General features: G+C 34.1%; 2 protein-coding genes across 3 annotated transcripts; one reads left to right on the forward strand and one right to left on the reverse strand.

The window, feature by feature from the left end:
* Positions 1–828: 828 nt before the first annotated feature.
* On the forward strand, positions 829–4,331 carry LOC133293460 (organelle RRM domain-containing protein 6, chloroplastic). The gene is made up of 4 exons (XM_061492042.1): positions 829–1,147; positions 2,175–2,243; positions 2,396–2,502; positions 3,834–4,331. Exons 1-4 carry the CDS (start codon positions 829–831, stop codon positions 3,918–3,920), a joined length of 582 nt encoding a protein of 193 aa, XP_061348026.1. The 3' UTR covers positions 3,921–4,331.
* Positions 4,332–4,747: 416 nt separating this feature from the next.
* Positions 4,748–8,445, reverse strand: LOC133293437 (protein REVEILLE 7-like). 2 transcript variants are annotated; one of them, XM_061492006.1, is made up of 7 exons: positions 8,293–8,445; positions 7,918–7,998; positions 6,982–7,113; positions 6,766–6,877; positions 6,617–6,678; positions 6,019–6,402; positions 4,748–5,924 (listed from the first exon to the last, which is right to left on the reverse strand). In XM_061492006.1, the coding sequence occupies exons 2-7, from the start codon at positions 7,927–7,929 to the stop codon at positions 5,220–5,222; spliced, it is 1,407 nt and encodes a 468-aa protein (XP_061347990.1). In that variant the 5' UTR covers positions 7,930–7,998; positions 8,293–8,445; the 3' UTR covers positions 4,748–5,219. The 2 variants fall into 2 exon arrangements, with proteins under 2 accessions (XP_061347990.1, XP_061347989.1); XM_061492005.1 differs by having other exon boundaries at positions 7,918–8,013.
* Between the last annotated feature and the right edge of the window lie 8,448 nt (positions 8,446–16,893).

Below are 16,893 nucleotides of genomic sequence, written 5' to 3' on the forward strand. Positions count from 1 at the left end.
TTGTACTAGTTATGTGTTCACTTCTTCCGATTGTATAAAGTTAAAATTTTAGAATTATAAGAAATATTTATGACTTAAAAAGAGTAAGCAATACTGAAATTAAATAAAAAATACAAATCTAATAGTTAAAATTATCTCCCTTGAGCTCAAAGCGATATTGTTTTGGATTATAAGATTAAAAAAGTATAATGATAAAGACTAATATAATCATATAATATCATAAAATTACAAAAATACCTTAATTTCAGTCTCAAAACGATATCATTTTCCATTGACCGGAGATATCCTTTACTGATTATATATAAAAATTTAATAATAAAAACAATTAAAAATGAAAAAACTCATTAGAGTCTTCCAAACCCTAAAAAAATGAAGAAAAGGAGAGAATTGAAGGGATGAAACCCCACATTAAAAGTCGTTTGTATAATGATTTATATAAACCAAGTCAATTAAAAATAATAATACTTTATCATTACTTATTACTTAAATAAAGATTTTTGTAAAAAACTTTAGTCCTAAATAAATTTTTTATTAAAATAAAATATGTTATATAATTATTTATTTATTAATTATGAGATAAATCAATAAAAAAGTAACAAATTTATTGATCACACTCCAAAAATAAATAGAATCTAATACAAAAACTATAGAAATTAAAATATTTTAATTTATAACCTAAGTTCTAACTACTTGATCCAAAACCAATACGAAGGTTTCAAACTTTCAAAAGAGCCAACCCGGTCCAGCCCACATTACTAAAAAAACCCGGTCCAGCCCATATAAACTGCAATGTTATTGTTTCTGTTTCCTTGGATATGTGCATTGGAAATGATTGCTATGGCTAATGTTGTTGTTGTTGTCGTCGATGTTCTTGGGGTAGCTACTCTTCCTCTGCCTCCATTGCCCAAAGCAAATGCTTTCACTTTCAGCTATAATATTAAGAGCCAAAGACAGAGACTTTATCTGAATTGCTCCCAAACCAACCAAAGAACAACCTCATTCCCTTCTTCCTTATCATTTCCTCTCAGAAACAAAGGTTATTCCTCTGTGTTGGCATGTCTCCCTCCTCCTGCTTCTGAATCCTCAAGTTCATCTTCCAATTCTAGACCCACTTCTTCTGCTCCTTCAACTAGGCTCTATGTCAGTGGTTAGCAACTTTTACTCTTTTCTTGTTATTACCCTTTTCATTTTCTTATCAGAATTAATCTAGAATTTGGCTACAGTTGATAAAGGTTTCATCTTTTTCTTTTTTCCTTTTATGGGTTGTGGTGATATTGATGCATATCAACAATTTTACTTATTGTTACAAATAGGAAATTTAAAAAAATAAATAAAAAAATTCACTTGCTTTTTGGATGAGGACTAATTTGACCGTGGAGGATGGTTCTATTGTTTCATTGAAAGAGGTGATTTTACATGCGAATAGTTTTATTTTAATATTGGAAACCTTTTAGAATTTTCTCTTCTAGCTGAAATGGTGTTACCATGTTTAACTGGTAGCTGAGATTAGGAGGATTAGGAGGAAAGGGATAGTGTAATGCCCTTGATCTTCAGAACAGAAGTGAGGGGCTGGTATTTTGGTTAGGATTACTGTGAAATTTATTTTAAGCATAATTCAGTTGTTAAAATTAGCCACCGCAAAATATTTTATTGTGCAGAAGAATTTGATGGAATAGTGGGAGAAGGTAACCAGTACCAGAGCTTTAAATCTAGTTTCTATTAGGTATTAACATTATAATATCCTTTGGTTATTTTAACACATGAGGATCAAGAAAGAGAATTAATGTTAAGACAAGACACAATTTATGTAAAATCTGAGACCCCTCAATCACATTTTCGGTTTCAGCTGTTAACCTCTTTAGGAGTCTATCATCTCTATATTAATTTTTAAAAGGAATTTACTGTCCGTCAAAATTGTTTACTCATCTAGTAAAGCAACTTCAACAAGGCATAGTATACTTTGATGTCATTCATATATCTGCTGTGATTACGCTTGACTCAATATCCATTTGCCATCTTTTGCTACAGTCTACAGATTGTACTCATTCTTGTTTGATGCCTGTATTTTTAGGATGGAATTCTTGCCAGTTGTTTTGAATTTCTTTGATATTTGATTGTTTACATGCATATTTTTTGGATTTAACTTTATATATGTTATTTCATGTTTCTTTCAGGGCTATCATTTCGTACCACTGAAGAGAGCTTGCGAAATGCATTTAAAAATTTTGGTCAACTAGTGGAAGGTAGGAACAGAAAATGTTGATCTTTTCTTCTTTGTCTATTATGCTATTTGACAAAAATTCAGGGTTTATTATCTGTCATTCATTTGCCAGTTCTGATCAATATGTTGGTAACCCTTTTTACTTCTAAAGTATTCGCTCAACTTTATGAACAGTCAATCTGGTGATGGACAAAATTGCAAATAGACCAAGAGGGTTTGCTTTTCTTCGTTATGCAACAGAAGAGGAATCTCAGAAGGCTATTGAGGGAATGCATGGAAAGGTATGATTTTGTGGTTTCTTCTTGTGGCGTTTGTATTTGTGGAAGCTCAGATACATAAATGGTAATTTTTTTGCAACTTCATTTTAGCAAACAAGACAGTGTTTGCCAACAAGACATCCTCTGGTTATCTTACCTGACACACAGTGAACACAATCATTGATGGATAGTATTCTAAATTCTAATAAACTGACTACTGTGTGCAGAAAATGCAGAATGCATGAGCAACTAAAAAGACTTCTTCTGTAGATGGAGTGTGACAGCTCTATGCCAATATTCTTTATAATGTATTAAAAATAATTAAGATTAACCTGCATATCTTGGAGAAGCAAGAAAGGGGAAGGGGACAAGGTGATGTTGTATGTTAGAGAAATGTAATATAGTATAACATAAAACCATTAATTGGTTTGGGTTGAAATTATTCTTACAAAGTATCAGAGACTATATGATCAAGTGATCACAAGTTCGATCTTCACTGTTTCCATTCTATTAATAAATAATTAAAAATAAATTGTGAAATTTCGTAACATAGGTAGGCAAAGCCTTTGCATTGTCCATCTTAAAACCCAATAGACTCTTGTGTGAGAAGGCGTGTTAGAAAAATATAATATAATATAAACCAATAATTGGCCTTCACCTAACAACTTAAGTTTTGGGGTTGAAATGATTCTTTACAATGTATAAGGAAAGGTGTCGAGCTTATGCCAACTCATTGCATCTAATTTATATATTTAGCATGCCAATAGGTTAAGTGACACTATTAGAATTGTACTAGGGTTCTTTGTATTTATTCCTTGACTAATTTTATAATGGCTATCACAAGCCTTATCATAGTAACAAGAGTGGATTTTCGAAATGAGAGAGAATATAATCATATGAATATATTTATGTTGCAAACTAATCAAGATACTAGTTGCAACTCTAAAAGTTAGAAGTGGCTCACAAGATATTGTAGTTTGTAGAGTTATTCATGAAGCTGAATGAGATCCACCATTTTTGAAGCATCTTGATTTTTCAATTATGATGAATTGTAACTCGGTGAAATTCGAGGCAGTCAAATACTCAAATTAATCTAACATACTATTCACTGTGACACTGTCAAAGAATCACTAGAAGGCAATTTCATTTTAATCCCATAAACTTGATCTGGAATTGTTATACACCCTCTGATTCATTTTAGCTATGCTGTAATATTTTGATGTTCTAACTTCTAAGGCTTCAAATTTGAATTTATATGTTTTTTATTTTTTAATTTCCTATTTGTTTTATTTAATTAACCTAAAAAAAGTCTTGGTCTATGTTGGATACTGACAAGAAAGGAACCACTTTTGCAGTTCTTGGATGGGAGGGTCATATTTGTGGAAGTTGCCAAACCACGTTCAGAACTATGGCAAAGACCCAAGCAAAACACTAGACAGTAATGAAGATCCAAAGGGGCATTACTTACACGTTCATTGGTATGCAATATGCAGGATCACACTATGGCACTGGCCTAACAGTCTGCATTGTACTTGACACTATATGCAAGATCCCTACTTGATAAAACTTTCATCTGAGTCCTTTCTTTTTCACCCCATTTCCCTACTCCCACCCCAGGCTTTAGCAATGGAACTCATTTAAGCACTGAAACATGACTACTATTTCATCAGTCTGCACAGTAAAGCATGTATTTGTCAATCTTCCATGCCATACGTGCCTAATATACTCATTTACAATGTCATCTAGAGTGGTTATATATAATATGTCAATGGCGTCTGTATGAACACCCTTCCTCCCTTGTATTAACTCTGAACCTACTGAAGTAATTGTTATCAGAAATCAGAATTTTGGTTGCCAGCTTACAATCAAATTGATAACGAATGAATTTATTATGATGATTGTATTTAGTACAAGGGGACGAACCGGAACAGTGGTAAAACTATTCCTTCATGATTGAAAGGTCATGGGTTCGAATCCAAGAAACAGTCTCGTTGCAATTATGCAAGGGTAAAGCTGCGTACAAAGATTTTCTCCACTCTACACTCGCTAGTCAGATTTAACGGGGAGTGTTTTTAAAAGAGAGCGAACCGGAACAGCCTCTTTGCAATTTTTTTTTTTATTGTATTTAGTATAAATAAGCAACATATTCATAGATGATGTTTCTTATGTTTTAAGAATTGGCTTAACACTTGAAGATACAAAAAATATTCGATTAACGACGGTAGTAACCTTTTTTTGGTACTAGTAACCAGCTTAAAACACAGGAAAAGCGTGGAAATACAGTACATTCAATAATTTGATAGAGGGCACATAAAACCACATATACAAATTGCTAATATAGCTACCGGCACATGGCGCTCTTGAGATTAATACATTGGCATGCCATTTGATCTCTACAACCAACAACAGATCACAGAAGAACAAATTTAGTGACATGCTGTGCGTGCTCACGCTTCCTTTAAATACCTCCATCACTGATGTAACCATGCAAACTATAAGGAAATACAAATATGCCAAAACAATGCCGCCAGCCCCCTCTTGAATTATTGATCATACAGTGTTTTCCCGTGGAAGAAAGAAGAAAGGAGGATCGGGTGAAGATATTGGAAAAAAAATGGGAAATCAGATTCTTGTCAATTAGACAATTAGACCTCAGAGCTACCTAAATCACTTCCTTATTTTATTTTTTTTAATTTTATTTTTCTGACTAACACCATGAATAATCTAAATGCAATGGAAGGCTATGAGCACAAACGAGCTCTTTGCCCCTCCCTCTCATCCAAGGCAAAGGCAACAATTAAAGAATTTGCATCTCTTTCAGTTAAACACCTTTTATATGGTACAAATCCCCTTGCAGGCTTCTGGGGGGCTATTCCTTCCTCATGATATTTTTGACATTTAGAATCAACAGCATCTGAGTTCTTGCTTGGATTTACCATATCACAAACTGATTCAGTATTAGAATTAGTGCAAGAACTTTCCTCCTCTCTTGTTCTTACATTCAAAGAGGGACAAAGAGGCATGGGATTCAGGATTTGATTACATGGCCCGAGGTAGAAAGCTGGAAGGCCTTGGTACAAACTCCACCATGGCTGAGATGCTTCAGTTGCACATTCACTGAAGCACATGTTCTCTTTCGGGTGTTCCCTGCTGGTCATTTTAGCTCCATCAGGTGTTATATGCCAGTTATCACTACACATTCCCAGTGATAATTGTGTTTCTAGTTTCTCAGATGCCCCTGCTTGGCCAAGCTTTTCATTCTCAACAACATCCACTTCATCAGACTTCATAGTTTTTGGCTTAATATTCTCATCATCTATCTTCAGTGACTTCTGATTACCTACCATAGAGACAGTTCTCCCAAAAAGCTTAATACTATTTATGTGAGGCATGTTGGCAGCATCTTCTTTGAAACATTCAGTTTGCTTGGAACTAAACTCGGACTTCTGAGATAACACACAAGAGAATTTGAAAATCAGTAAAACCTTAACCACAACAGAATTTTATGAGCCATCAATTTATTTCAGAAGCTTATCATACCATGCACATGCTTGGGTTTGAACCTGCGGATAAAGGGACTGAAGCTAGAGATCCCTTCTCTTCCTCCTCAGATGGTTTGGATGTCATGCAATCAGTGGTGCAAGAATTTGGTGAAAGGCATCTGTTAGTTTGCTCCGAATTTGCAGACCCATATGCTTCCGAACCTATTGCAGATAGCACTGAGGTTGGAGACTGGGTGTCTTTCTCTGCAACAAACTGGTTTGTAGATGGAGATATTTCTGGTTCATTTGGTGTGGAGTGTCCTTTCAAAGAGTCAACTGATTTACGGGGATATGGATGAAGAGGTTTCCTCTTCGGCCGAGGAGGAGGTATGTCCATTGGCTGTATAGAACTTTCAACACTGCCATCAGATTCCCGCACAACCTGAAACCAAGTATAGAGTTTGATGCATAAGCACATAGAACTGGACCAAAACATCTTCAACTTTTTTAATGCTATTAAATTGCAAATGATCAAAATCCTTTCCTTACTAGGACTAATAGGTCTATTCCATAGACCAATCAAAATCCAATTCTATGTTTATAGCCTCCCTGTTACCAGAAAATATTATCTACTGAAATTTAAAAGTAAAATTAACCTTAGAGAAAAACTTTTGAGCATGGCTTCGAATCTGAACTGCAGTTTTGGTACCTATATGCTCTGCATGAAGATAAGATGACTTCATCTTACTTGAAGGCTTGAAAAATCATTTTAGAAAGCTTTAATTAAATCAGGACAAGAGTTTACCTTCGATTTGACGCCAGCCACGTCCATACAATTTCAAAGCTTCAAGGAACTTTTGATGCTCTTCCTCAGTCCACTTCTCCCTTTGTTTAGTAATGGTATATGGCTTCCTCACCTTTTGAAAATTAAAATAAAATGGAACAAAAAGGTAGCTCTTTAGACATATTGGTCCATGAAAGGGGAACCAAAACAATATTTTAATATTGAAAGTAAATCAACCTTGGGAGTATGTCTGTTTCCAACAGAAGGTATATCCTGCAATTGTGCAACATTTTCAGATTGTGTTCCACCATTGGAATGGCAGTTACTAGCTGTACCAACTATGGTTGACCCTGTGCCTTCTACTTGGTCCTACATTCAGTATTAGAAGATGAATTCATAACTGTCCTCCAATTAAAAATGGAAATAAAAGAAAAAGAAAAGGGGAGGGGGAATAATTTCATCATGAAAGAAATTGCTGCTCACTAGAATATATTTCAGTTCCTAGGGGACATTATTTCTTTTTAGGAAATAAAGTCACTGGACGAATTCATAATGAAATCCTCTTTTCTATAAAAAAGAGGAGAAAAGTCTCCGGAAGAGCGGAAGAGTGAACGAAAGACGGATGAAACCTGCTTCCAATCAAGCAGCAGCATATTATATAGAGACTAAGAGAGATTCGTGGTCATCCCTTTCTAACACACAAGCTAATCCATGCAACTACTCTAATTAACCAAGGTAAATATCCATTTACATTCCATTAAGAACAGCATGTCAATAATGTCATAACATTCTCTCCTCCTCCTTAAGGTCCAAAATTTCTAGGGGAGATAGGAAGAATTAAAAGAAGTATTAGTCTTCTATATTTTAAATGCTCATTAAGTTATCACTCAAATACCAAGTCAAATTGTTATTTTCAGAGGTAAAACTATTGAACACATTTAAGCAACTTTCCATTCTGAAGCTGAAATATTCTTGACACACATGAGCCATAGTTTCCAAGACATGACTCTTTCTTCACAAATTGAAGACTAATAGCCAAAAAGATAAGAATCAACCTTGGTTTCTAAGACATGTTTCTAATCATTCAGCTCTTCAGGCAGTGAAAAAATAAGTAAAAAAAAACTTGAAAGGGTATTCTAAGAAAGGTCCAGTTTGAACTGTTTCATGTTATACCTGCATCTCCATTGAAGCAAAATCCAAACCAGTACTGCCACAGAAAACACCCTAAGCTTCACAGAGACCAACCCCAGAAGCCTACAACAATAACAGCTGCCACCAATCAAACCACACCGAAAAAAAGTGAATTTTTTTGGCAAAGAGAAAGAAGATCACACATAGCATTGTTCACAATCTCTACAGTTTCTCTGTTCTCCCCAGAGACTATAAAATAATCAGCTTAGAGAATTTTCAAAATATAAATAAATAGAACTCCAAGTTCCATTGCACAAATCAGATCAATCAGATTCTCATTGTGAAACACATGTGGAGAACTGAATCCAAACTAGATTCGTGTTGGAAACACACACACAAATTGAGAACAATTGATACCTTAGACTTTTGGTGGATGCTACTTGGGGATTTTCGATTTTGCGGTAAAAATGTGAACTTTCTCGGAAAATATAGATTTTCCGAGAAAATCAGAGCGACCCAGATGGAGAATTCGAAAAAGAGAGAGAGAGAGAGATTGAAGCCACGGAAGAAGGTGTGAGCAGAGAAGGGAAGAACAAAGAGGAGAAGAGATTATAAATTAAAAAAGTAAAAAATAAAAAAATAGAAAATTAAAATTCAAAAAAACGAGAGAACGACACGTCAGATTAAAAAAATATTTTCTAATGAAAATTAAAATTAAAATTAAAAAGAAAATTCCATGGAGAATTCGAGAAGGCCTTAGAGTCTTGTGGCCGAGAATGGTCTGGGCCCCAGGACACGTGGCGTGTGCTTATAATGTCTGATATTTAATTTTGATGGAAAAAAATTAAAAAATTGATGAAAAATGTGCTGCAGATTTTATTTGTGGAAGGCGTGAGTGCTGAGAAGATAATTGAGAAGATTTTTATTAAAATAAGATATTTTATTTTTTTGCTTGTTTTTGTAGTGTGCTTTTTCTTCTTTTACTTGACTTATTGTCATTTTTGTTTACGTCCAATTCTAGCATGTGAATCTCGTTGTTTGACCTAGTGTTTGAGTAAAAGATTAAAAAAAGTGTCACAATAAATTAACATGATTATCTATTCTTCAAAGTAATAAATTTTTAATTCTTGTATGTTCTGTTGGTTTTATATTAATTTGACATAATTGTAACTAATTCTTAGCTCCTGGAATTTTATATGCTATCGAAGAAGATACAAGATTAATGTACCAATTTTCTCTTTAAACCGGCTAGTTGTATTTTTTTTTAATCTATGGTGCGAGTGCGTTTTATTTTATCGTAGATAATGAAGAGAGGATCTATAAAAAATTAGGTACAAATTCATTCTCATATCTCAGAAAGAGTTAGTGTATATGTGAGGGAAGAGAAAAAAGTAAAGAAGAAAAGTGAAAAAGATGGTTCTTCTCAGATTTAAACTTGAATCTCTTACTAAATTAAGTAATCCTTAACCATGATTTGATATATTATTTTTACTAATTGAATAAGTGTGTGATTTTCATTTTTGTGTGCATATATTGTGAGAGGAATGTGTAAGTCATATAAACGATTTTATATTAAAAAAAAACAAATATGTGTATAATCTTTTTATATTTTAAATAATTAAAATTATCATGCATTTTTAAATTAAATTAAGAATAAATATATTCTTATATACTTTTAAGATAATGATATTGTAAAAGAACTTTGTCCTGAACTATTAATGATAAAGTGTAACAATATAATTAAAAGATTTAATCTAATAATTAGAAAAAGTTATAATACTCTCGTGTAAATAGATTAGCTCTTCAAACAGTGGGGAATTAATCATGTTTGAAAATTTAAGGAGAGAATATGTTGTTTTTTTTTTAGTAATTATAGAATATGTTGGTTTAGATAATCAATGTCGTGGTATACGAGTTTAAATTGTTTAACTATGATATATGTAATGAACTAAAATCAACCCAAAAAAAAATAAAAAATTAATACCCTATCATTTTTTTTGGATAAACTACATGTATTCTTTACGGGAGACAATTATATTCGAAACGAATTCAGTATTAAAACTTTAAATCTTTTCCAAAAATGATATACCGAAGAGAACTGAATAGATACTCTCACACTCACGGACTCATCTTTGATACATCAATAATACATATTACTTTCATTTAGAATCTAACACATGAATTTGAGATCTCACTTTTTTTATTACATGTCAGCGTTAATATTTGTTGTTTGGTTTTGATTGTAGGAATGTATAAAAATCTGGATGCATTTATTGTAGAAATTTCCCACACTCACATACTCTACTCCCATACCCTAATTAAGCTATGCTATACCCTACTTTTTTCTAATGTGATATGTACACAACCTGGCCCTACTTGTTTGGTGTTGGAATTTAGGCGTTACTTTACTAAAAGTGGTCATGGTAAGTCATAATAGTCTTAGTAATTGTAACATGTGGACGAGGTTGAGGTTCTGTGCAATTGGTAGAATCAGAATTAAGTAGATATCACCTTCTTCTTTTTTGTCAGAAGTACCACCTTTCTAAAAAGTGAGATTTTAATTAAGAAGAAATCACATATGCACAGAAAAATCTAAGTAATTCATAATAATATTCTGGTAGCCAGAGCCTATTATAGTTAATAAATTAATACTCTGATTCAATTTATTAACCATGGCTTATTAACTTTAGTTGAGTTAGTTACTATTTTGTTTGTATAGTTGAGTTATAATCAAGTTAGTTACTATTCTGTTTTACTTTTGCTCTCAGACAAAACATCATCATAAAGGGTGAATGACGATTGACTCAGTAGTGTACTTTTTACTTTTCTCATGAATAGAATTTTTCACTTTCCCTTTTCTCCTTCTCTCTTCTTCTTGCTTTGTCTCTGATTCATCTTCTGCATGTGATGCAATATGGTATCTAGAGCATTTTTTTTCGCATTCTGATTTTCGCACTTTGATCTTTCTTCTCCGATCTAGAGATCGTGATTTTTTTCCAGATCTACAGATAGTGTTCCTCGTCTTCCATGGCGCTTCACGGTGCTGATGATTCCCCCAGCCCTTACTTTCTTCATCATTCAGATAGTCCGGGTCTGGTTTTGGTCTCTCAATCTCTCACCGGAGACAACTACTCATCCTGGAGTCGCGCCATGACCATAGCTCTATCTGTGAAGAACAAATTAGGGTTTGTGAATGGTACACTTCTCAAACCTGATGGAACTAATCCTGCTCTTCTCAGATCTTGGACTCGCAACAATGATATGGTAATTTCCTGGATTCTCAACTCTGTCTCCAAGGAAATTTCTGCTAGTATTCTTTTTTCTGATTCGGCTTTGGAGATCTGGAACGATCTTAAAGATAGTTTTCAACAACGAAATGGACCAAAGATCTTCATGCTTCGACGAGACTTGGCTAATCTGAGTCAAGAACAACAAGCTATTGGAGCATATTTCACTCGTTTGAAGGCTCTCTGGGAAGAGTTGAGTACCTTTCTCCCTTCCTGTACATGTGGCTCTTGCACATGTGGTAGTGTTCAACGACTACTGGAATATTTTCATATGGAATATACAATGGCTTTCCTCATGGGATTGAATGACTCCTTTGCTCAGATCCGAGGTCAAATCCTTCTCAATGATCCTCTGCCTCCGATCAACAAAGTGTTTTCGTTGGTGATGCAAGAAGAACATCAACGTCAAATTTTACCTCATGGTTCTGGTGTTGAATCCACCAACACAATGACCTTTGCAGCCAAACTTGAAGGTCAGAACAAAGGCTTCAAGAAGGAACGCCCTTTCTACACCCACTGTCAATATCATGGACATATTGTGGATAAATGTTATAAGCTCCATGGATATCCCCCAGGCTTCAAGCCTAGGCAGAAGAAATCATCATTCTCTTCCAATATGGCTGAAGTGCATGCTTCTCATGTTGATGCTGCACATCACACACAAAACTTTCATCCGCTGAATAATGTTCTTCAAAACATTGACTCAAATAGTTGTGGTCAACTCTTGAGTTTGCTTTCCAGTCACATGGCCTCCATTAACAAGATCTCTGATGCAGTTGTTGGTCCTGCTACTGCTTTCAACACAGGTACCTGTTTTTCCATTTCCACCAATCCAATATTTTCGGATAAAGATATTTGGATAGTTGATTCAAGAGCTTCTAAACACATCTCTGCTCATGCTCATCATTTTTTATCTCTTCGGCCAGTTCATGGTTGCACTGTCACATTACCCAATCACACTAGTATACCAGTTTCCTTGGTTGGTGATGTTCGTTTCAATTCACAGTTGGTACTCAGAGATGTTCTATATGTTCCTCAATTCAAGTTCAATTTGATGTCTGTTAGTGCATTATCCACTGACTCCCAACTTACAATTACTTTCTCTGCTCATACATTTGCTATCCAGGAGGAGAAGTCCAACAAGATGATTGGCAAGGGTAGCAAGTTGGAGGGGTTGTATGTACTATATACTAGGACCCTTGTTAGTACCGAATTGTTTGATACTGCTGTTAATATTGTTTCTGTGCATACTTGGCATCATAGATTAGGACATTTATCTGATAGGTGTCTTGTACACATGAAAGATAGACTTCAATGTTCTGATTCACAGTTCAATAATAATAAGAGGCCATGCTATATTTGTCCATTAGCCAAACAACGAAAATTGCTTTTTATTTCTCAAGCACATATTTCAGCAAATCCCTTTGATCTTATTCATTTAGACATATGGGGACCCTTCTCCACTGCTGATTATTCTTGTTTTCGATATTTTTTGACATTGGTGGATGATTGCACTCGTTTTACATGGATTTTCTTGCTCAAACGCAAGTCTGATGTGCATGCTATTTTACCTAAGTTTTTTAACTTAGTATCAACACAATTTAGCAAGAAGATAAAAGTATTACGCTCAGATAACGCGAAGGAGCTTACTTTTACTGATTTTCTTAATGATCATGGTGTTATACATCAATTTTCCTGTGTAGAGAGACCTCAACAGAATTCAGTAGTTGAAAGGAAACATCAACACATTATGAATGTGGCACGTGCCTTGTATTTTCAATCAAAAGTTCCTTTACGCTTCTGATCAGCATGTGTGTCCACGGCTGTGTTTCTCATTAATCGTATTGTTTCTTCGGTAATTAACTTCAAATCTCCATATGAGCTTTTATATGACAGGCCTGTTGATTACTCTACTCTACGAGTTTTTGGATGTCTTGCATTTGCATCCACTTTATCTGCTAATCGCACTAAGTTTCAGCCTAGAGCTAGAGCTTGTGTTTTCTTGGGATATCCACCAGGTATGAAAGCTTATAGACTGTATGATTTGAACACTCATCAGTTGTTCACATCCCGTGGTGTGGTTTTTCATGAAGAGGTTTTTCCTTTTCAAGGTATTGATCAAGGTTCTTCACAGGTTGATTTATTTCCTGACTTGGTTTTGCCTTGCAAGGATCTTGATACCCAGGAGCAGGTTCCATTTCCAACCGAACCAGCACAGCTCTATCATAACACAGCTGATAATCCTACTCCACCTATAATTACTCGCAGATCTTCTCGGATATCTAGGGCTCCTCAATATCTGCAAGATTATCATTGCAGTCTCTTAACTCACACAACCACTGATGCAGAGAGACATTATATCCTCTGTCCTCAGTCATTTCATATAACCAATTATCTCCACATTATCGAAATTTCATTTTGAATGTTTCATCTCACTATGAACCTCACTTTTATCACCAGACAGTCAAGCTTCCTCAATGGTGTGCAGCTATGGAAGCTGAACTGAGTGCTATGCAAGCTAACAAGACATGGTCTATAGTTGCATTACCACCTGGCAAGAAGGCAATCAGCTGTAAGTGGATCTACAAGCTGAAACTCAAGGCTGATGGTTCACTTGATAGATATAAAGCTCGTCTTGTGGCCAAAGGTTTTACACAACGAGAAGGCATAGATTTCATTGATACATTTTCACCGGTAGCCAAGCTTGCTACTGTTAAGACTCTTCTTGCAATTGCTTCTATGCAAAACTGGCATCTCCATCAATTAGATGTCAACAATGCCTTTCTAAATGGTGAATTATTTGAAGAGGTGTACATGGATCTACCTCTTGGCTATTCCATTCAGGGGGAGAAATTTGCTCCTGGCACTAAGCCTGCATGCAGATTACACAAAGCCATCTATGGGCTACGTCAAGCATCAAGGCAGTGGTACAACAAGTTCTCTACAGTCCTTTTACAACAAGGTTTCACTCAGTCCAAGTCTGATTACTCCTTATTCACTAAGGGTCATGGTTCCTCTTTTGTTGCCTTGTTAGTATATGTAGATGATATAATCATCACTGGTCCTTCTATTGATGCCATTGATGCCCTGAAATATTTTCTTCACACTCAGTTTAAGCTCAAGGATCTAGGTACTCTCAAATATTTCCTAGGCTTTGAACTGGCTAGATCCCAGAAAGGAATTAGTCTATCTCAACGTCATTACACATTGCAGCTCCTAGAAGATACTGGATACCTTGCTTGTAAACCGGTTTAGACCCCCATGGATCCACGCATTCAATTAAATGCTACTGAAGGTGAACTTTTGGAGGATGTTTTCCAGTACCATCGCTTAGTGGGCAGACTTTTATATCTCACTATTTCCAGGCCATATATTATGTTTGCTGTCCATAAGCTCAGCCAGTTTGTATCTCAACCTCGGACCACATACTTGCAGGCTGTCTATCATTTGCTCAAGTACTTAAAAGGTAAACCTGGCCAAGGTATCTTCTTTTCATCTTCTTCTCCTCTTCAACTCAAGGCATTCAGTGATGTAGATTGGGGAACTTGTGTTGATTCCCGCAAATCAGTCACTGGCTACTGTGTTTTTCTGGGTGAGTCTTTGATCTCCTGGAAAAAAAAAAAGCAGTCCACCATTTCCAGGTCGTCTGCAGAGGCAGAGTACCGTGTCATGGCTGCCACCACTGCAGAAGTATGCTGGCTAAAGCAATTGCTGCTAGATTTTGGTTGCAAGCTTACTTCTCCTGCCCTCTTATTTTGTGATAATCAGGCTGCTGTACACATAGCATCTAATCCCACATTTCATGAGCGTACGAAGCACATCGAGATTGACTGTCATTTCGTTAGAGATCAAGTGTCTTCTGGTTTAGTCAAATTGCTCCCTATCAGGACACATTCTCAGCTTGCTGATCTTTTCACTAAAGCTTTACCATCAACAAAATTGCTGCCACTATTATCCAAGATGGGCATTCATGACATTCACTCTCCATCTTGAGGGGGAGTATTATAGTTAATAAATTAATACTCTGATTCAATTTTTTAACCATGGTTTATTAACCTTAGCTGAGTTAGTTACTATTCTGTTTGTATAGTTGAGTTGTAACCAAGTTAGTTACTATTCTGTTTTACTTTTGCTCTCAGACAAAACATCATCATAAAAGGTGAATGACGATTGACTCAATAGTGTACTTTTTACTTTTCTTATGAATAGAATTTTTCACTTTCCCTTTTCTCCTTCTCTCTTCTTCTTGCTTTGTCTCTGATTCATCTTCTGCATGTGATGCAATAGAGCCTGTGGTGAAATCCTTTCCTAATTGTCTTTGAGACTCTGGAACTTGCACAAGTTACGTAAAGAAAGAAAATGATGAAAATTTCAGATACAATATCACCCGTTAACTACTAAAAGGATAATGAATAAAAAAGGATAAACTTCGTTTTCTTCTATTGTGGTTTTGTTATTTATCATTTGATTTTCCGTTATATCACTTAGATTTCTTGTGGTTAAAAATATTTTCACTTAGACCTTTTATGGTTTAAAAATAAAAAAATTTAAAAATAAATAAGAGGAAAATAAATTTTTCCTCTTTTTTATTTTATATCCTCACCTAATGCATTTAAGATTTAAAAAATAAAAATAAAATCTAAAAAAATTAACTTATTTTTATCAAGAAAATAAATTCAAATCAAATTTTTTTATTTTATCTATTTAAAAAAAGTAAATATCTTATTTTGATAGTACATATTTAATTTATCATAAATAATATTTTTTAATTTCATCTTAAATAATCTTTCTTATTTTAAATATATTTTAAAATAAAAAATTAAGATAATTTATAAATTAATTTCAGAATAAATAACTTAAAATATTTTTCAAACCCTAAATGCATTACATGAGGATATAAAATAAAAAAGAGAGAATATTTATTTCAAATATGTTTTTAAAATGTTTATTTTTTAAACCATAAGGGGTTTAAGTGAAATTTTTTGTAACCACAAGGGATTTAAGTAAAAATTTGAAACCATAAAGGGTTAAATGATAATTTATTTTAGCATAATGGGTCTAAGTGATAAGTTTAAAATCATGAGAGGTCAAATGATAAATCACAAAATCACAATGGGTGAAAATGAAATTTTCCCAACAAAAAAACAATGATACCAACATCACTTGAATCTTAAAATGTATAAATAACCTAATATAATTTTAAGAGTTTGAACTTTTACGGCATAATGACAAAACAGGTTAATTCCTCCCGATTAGCCTGACTTAATTTATAAAAAATGAGTGGACAGGTTGATCCACCATTGATGAATGAGTTAAAAATATTAATTAATTTTATTTCGAGATGAGTTAACGAGTCAACCCATATAAAAAATTAAAATAAAAAATAGTTTTCTCTAATAAATTATTTAATAGTATATATGGTTTTACCATGTTATCTAAAAACTTTTGGAAATAAGTGAGAAATGTGTACGATATTATTATTGAAAAAATATTTTGCTATTTAAATATAAAATATTTTAATAATTTTTGTTTTGTTTAGTAAACTGATGATCGGATTTGGATCAGATGATCATAAAAATTATAATTTTGCAACAAAACTACGTTATATTTAAATATAAAATTAAATGTGTGGTATATAATCTATGGTACTAAAATCATGAGCATAAGTTAGCAATTGAACTTACAAGGATTTGTTTGGGTTAGAGATTTAAATTATGTCTCAAGCAAATTT

Source organism: Gastrolobium bilobum, unplaced genomic scaffold, assembly GCF_033153095.1.
Source record: "Gastrolobium bilobum isolate Gb01-03AN ecotype WA unplaced genomic scaffold, APGP_CSIRO_Gbil_v1 utg18566, whole genome shotgun sequence".
NCBI classification, from domain to species: Eukaryota; Viridiplantae; Streptophyta; class Magnoliopsida; order Fabales; family Fabaceae; genus Gastrolobium; species Gastrolobium bilobum.

Bases quoted from the DNA above. Each gene is read 5' to 3' on its own strand.
- LOC133293437 (XM_061492006.1), bottom strand. The intron at 6,878-6,981 runs GTTGATTTACTT...AATTTTCAAAAG, and splicing joins GAAACAGACATACTCCCAAG to GTGAGGAAGCCATATACCAT. The intron at 6,403-6,616 runs GTTAATTTTACT...ACTTGGTTTCAG, and splicing joins CTCAAAAGTTTTTCTCTAAG to GTTGTGCGGGAATCTGATGG.
- LOC133293460 (XM_061492042.1), top strand. From the start codon at position 829: ATGATTGCTATGGCTAATGTTGTTGTTGTTGTCGTCGATGTTCTTGGG. The intron at 1,148-2,174 runs GTTAGCAACTTT...TGTTTCTTTCAG, and splicing joins AACTAGGCTCTATGTCAGTG to GGCTATCATTTCGTACCACT. The intron at 2,503-3,833 runs GTATGATTTTGT...CCACTTTTGCAG, and splicing joins TTGAGGGAATGCATGGAAAG to TTCTTGGATGGGAGGGTCAT.